The 4,965-nt window shown below is 37.4% G+C and overlaps 1 protein-coding gene across 1 annotated transcript; it reads left to right on the top strand.

The window, feature by feature from the left end:
* COX7A2 (cytochrome c oxidase subunit 7A2) lies at window positions 1-3,870 on the top strand. Its single transcript, XM_070954468.1, has 4 exons — window positions 1-111; window positions 1,488-1,577; window positions 2,534-2,618; window positions 3,557-3,870. The coding sequence occupies exons 1-4, from the start codon at window positions 94-96 to the stop codon at window positions 3,607-3,609; spliced, it is 246 nt and encodes an 81-aa protein (XP_070810569.1). The 5' UTR covers window positions 1-93; the 3' UTR covers window positions 3,610-3,870.
* The last annotated feature ends 1,095 nt before the right edge of the window (window positions 3,871-4,965 follow it).

Here is a 4,965-nt window from a genome sequence, read left to right on the forward strand (position 1 = left end):
TTAAGCGGAAGTTTGGCCGCGCCGCACTTCCCTTTGCCCGTGTCCTTGGTGGTTCTCGGCGGAGGCCAGGAAGCGATTGGTGGAGCCGTCAAGATGTTTCGAACCCTTTTGGTACGTTGGCGGGGGCGGGGAGCGGGGGGGGGAAGAGAGGGGACACAAACGTTCTCTTGGGGAACCGTTGAGAGGAGAGCAGCCGTTGGCTAGGAAGAGCGGTTGGGGGGTGTGTGTGTGTGTGTGTGTGTGTATGTGTATGTGTGTGTGTGTGTGTTTAAATATTCCGCCTTTCATTGGGGCCCGAGGGCCAGGATTGCTCCTCTCTGGTCCCCCGCTTGATTATAACCGTATGAAGCCTCAGAGAGGACAGCTAGCTTGAAGGTGACTGAGGCGATGGCGGATTTTTTATGGTGGCTTCCCGTTCTTGGAGCCAGCGCTAATGTTTGGCGAGTACCGCTGTGGGGCCCTTCTCTTGTGGGGGTGCGGCGTGAAAAAGAGCGCCCCGGTGAGGGTGGTTGAAGGGAGCGCAGCGCGAATCAAGCCTCTCTCTCCCATTCAGGGAGGTACGAGGAAGTCCTCTGACTTACCAGGGTTCGTTCAGTGACCGCTCGAGGTTACAAAGGCACTGGAAAAAGTGACTTACGACCGTTTTTCACACTGATGACCGGTTTTCACACGCTGCCGCATTCCCCATGGTCACGTGGTTTACCCTCGGATGTTTTGACAGCTGGTTCACATTTATGACGGTCGCAGCGTCCCGGGGTCACGTGGTCCGCCTTTTTGCGACCCTCCGACAAGCAGAGTCAATGTTAAGGGAAGCTAGATTCACTTAACGATGGTGTGGCAAATTTAACAACAGCAGCAATCCACTGGACAAACGTGGCAAGAGAAAAGGGGACAAAACTCGCTTAACAAATTCCTCACTCCGAGACATAAATTCTGGGCTCAGTTGTGGTCGAGGACTACCTGTACTTTCCTATCCCTTGGTTAGGTTGACACAGATTTAGATGTGGTTTGAAATTTAACAGGATTCTGAGGGCTAGTAAAATTTAAGAAGCAACAGTAAGGCCAAATGTAAGATAAGAATGATTATCTCCAGCAATAAAAGTAATTGGTGATCCTATTTTTTTCAAATGATGCTATGCTAATTTAGAAAATTTAGTATAACTGTAATATTCACAGTCTATAGACCCTTTATAAATGATGACAGTAGAGATGAACATTATGTTGGTGTTGATAGACAGTAACCACTTCGAGCCTTCCTACTATTGTTTTTGCTGTAATCACTAACTCAATCTGCATATGCTATAACAGGTAGATTTTGGAGGGAGAGTGTTTGTACTTCTGCAGATGTGGCTTTTTTTGAATTCCGTAATAAATATAGTATCATCCTTTGTATATTAATGCTGTCATTAATTATGGTGGGTTCATGCTGGACTCTCTGCATTGATTTTGTTACACACACAAAATATATATTTGTATTTCTGTTGTAGACTGTACGGCAAGTAGCACAAAGCCCCATAAACTTCGCCTCTCGCAGGCAGCTTGCAAGCAGGATTGCGGAGAAGCAGAAACATTTCCAGGTACCAGCTTCCTACTCTTGAGAACAGATAAATTTAATGGAGCAGTGATATCATTCCTGCACATTTTTAAATAAAATGAGCTGATTCAAGATATTTTATCAGTAATATTATTGGGTAATAAAGCTATCATGGCTTTTTTCTTAAATTTCATTCTTCTGCTGTTCCAAAATCTAGAATTATATGGAGATGAATATACGGTATGTATAACTATCAACGTATATGCATGTCTTGGTATGTATAAATAAAAATTACCACTTTTAGGTAAGAAAAATTCAGGCTTCTAAATTATAAAGGCACCCATTGAAATAGTTTATAACAATTTAATTCATTGTTTTATGGTTACTAGGTATCATAACCAGGAATTAAAACTAAGCTTGTTTACTGAGTTCAGTAGATAGCTATACTTCAATGTTGGGTCATTCTGAATGTCTACATTGCTATTAAGTAACTGAAATATTAATGCTGTTTATTCTAAGATTTACACTCTAGTATTGACAGCGACGTCACTTTGTCACAGTATGAACATTGGCAGCTGGATGTATTTTTACCATTAAAAACCATTTTTCTGTATCCTTAATATTTTAGTCTCAATTGACACTCCATAATTATAATCATACAGTCTCTTACATTACCTCTTTGTTTTGTAAAATCCACCAATTGTCTATGTTAGATCAAAACTTATCTTTTGGAAAAATACTTGCTGTATATCAGTTCCTCAGACATTCTTAATTCAAGTTAAGATTTTGAGTTGCAGAATTTGCATGCTATAATAACAGGTGCAAAGAAGGAGACAGTGCTTTTGTATTTTAAGCCTATTTTCAACAGATCAAGATTTCATTTTGGATGTTATAACTACGGCTGCAGAAATTTAATTTTCTTTTTGAGGAGAAATTTGATTTGTAGAAACTAATCCAAAACTAATATATGAATACTGAGTTTTGTGTCATTGATTTTAGGAAGATAATGGCCTTCCAGTGCATTTGAAAAATGGAATGCCAGATGCTCTACTGTATCGAACTACCATGGCTCTTTGTCTTGTTGGTAAGTTTTAAGCTTTGTCTTGTTGGTAAGTTTTAAGCTAAGACAGCTAAGCTGTCTTAGCCTCCTAAAATTTTCAAAAGAATCTACCCGTCTCTATTTAAATCCAAAGTAGATAGAAATGTTCTAGGTTTCTTTTAGTTGAACAAATACAATTTAAGTATTGTAATTAATAATTAATTAAAATATTTAATGTCAAAATTATTTTGTAAAGTATTCCCCTGATATTGATACTGTATTTATATAACAACCTTTTGTTATGTAAAATCTTTCATATTATTCAGTGTAATATGAGAGAGAATGTATTACCTCGTCCTTTTAATCTGATTTTAAAATTGTTTTCAGAAAAAAACTATATTATAAATATTTGACTGGGTTGCCTTTTCGGGATGTTCTTCATCTGAATGTTTGTCTCACAGGACATAATTCAGATATGTAACTATCCCTACTACAGAAGATTTAAGTCTCCTTTTGTTCAATAGGAAAAAAATGAATACCATTTTTAAAAAATTTAGACATATTTGCTGTTGGCAATATTTGACCCAATCTCTCTCTATCAATTTTGAAATGTACTTCTGTTTTGACATTTAAATTTTAAAATGCTTGGTTTTAATTGCTTAGTGCCTATTGTGCTGCTTTTAAATTACAATAAAAGTGTAATTAGCAAAACCAACAAATTTACAGTGTTTTAAAATACTGTTTTAAAGCTTAGAGATTTGGGTAATTAATTTTTTAAATAAATGTGCTTTAAGCTTTATTGAGACTGGACCCTTTAAAACCGACCTTTAAAATGTGAGAAATAATGGAATGAATAACTTTTCTAAAACCTTTTAATCTGGCATCTCTGCCTTTAAAACAACAGTGAAAGGGTCTGTGTACATCTCTGTTGTATTTTAAGGGAACTACAATTGAGCATAATATATTGTCTTTCTTATCTTCAGGAATTGGCTATGTCTTCTATAATTTGTACGAAATAGGAAAGCCAAAGAAATAATTCCAGTTCAGAAGATGCATCCTGGAATAGCATCGCTCTGTTCCATTCCATTACACTCATCAGGGACTTGTCCTTGTCATAAATACTTGATTTTGTGTTTGGGAACAATATTTGTTAAAAATGTAGTAACTGCTGTCGGTAAACTAGTTTGGCCTGAAGGATATATTTGCAACTGTTAAAAGTTTATTTGTTGAATTTTGTATTTGTTGCAATTGCTACTGTTTGGTTGCAAAAATGACTAATAAATATGTGATAATTTAACTTCTTGCCTAGTTTGTAGTTAAAAATATATATCAAAATGTAAATAAAAAATGTCCTAATAATGTAAGAAAAACATAATCTGAGGATAAAGCTAATTCGCTACTGCTAATGGAAAAATGCTATCAGTGGAATATGTAGTGGCTGCCATTTTTAGCAGTTTCCTCTTTGATCTCAAATCGGCTCTGCGGGTAGACTAGAAGATGAGCAGCTGTACTTGTAAGAGGAGAAATTTGATCTACCTGTCCTAGTTTGGATGGGACAATTTGGTTAGAGCAGACCTGGACATTTTACAGCCCACGGACCACATCCAGTGTTTCAGCTACCCTGTCTGGCCCATGGCGCCGGGGGGGAGGGGGGGGCACCAGGGGTATGGGTAGGGGCATGTGTGTGTGTTTTTGCAGGGGTGTGTGGAAGTCCCAGTTTCCCATGTGGTCTTTGGGAAAATTAATTTCCCTACCTCCGGGTTAGAGGATAGCAATGTATTAGACTTCGTCTGGAATCTTGGTTTGAAAAGTATTATTAAGATCACTGAAAATATATTGAAACTGAACTCTGCATGTATTATTTCAGTTCTGTTTATTTGTAGGCTAAGAGCATAAAAGAAAATATTTTATTGCCTATTAGTTATATCTGTCCCTAATGGTATAGCATTTAGAAGTTGTGAAAGCTTTATATTTAGACATAAGTATGTATTGAAATGTATGCTTCCTGCTATAATTTATAAAACACCTCACAGATACACATTTGATTGGGACAATTATGACCCAGAATGTAGCATGAACTTGCTAACTCAGATACTGCTATTGCAAGAAAGGGGCAGTTTTAATTTAAAATTGCTTGGCAAATTATGAGTTTATAGAAAACTGGACAATGTCTTAGCCTTAGACCTTCAACAACGTGGGACAAGCATAGAAGTTCTTCATTGCAAAGGAGAACTTATTACCAATTGCGCTTTCTAAACACTTTCTGGCTGTAATGCCTGAACAATACCCGATGTTGCTCCCTGACTAGTAGAGGAAGAGATTACTTCAATGAAATACCTGTTGCAGAGGAAATGGGATATCAGAAGAAAGTAGGTAGGAACTCTAGTTCCCT

Source organism: Pituophis catenifer, unplaced genomic scaffold (assembly GCF_029215685.1).
Source record: "Pituophis catenifer annectens isolate HBS135680 unplaced genomic scaffold, rPitCat1.0.hap2 SCAF_1, whole genome shotgun sequence".
NCBI classification, from domain to species: domain Eukaryota; kingdom Metazoa; phylum Chordata; class Lepidosauria; order Squamata; family Colubridae; genus Pituophis; species Pituophis catenifer.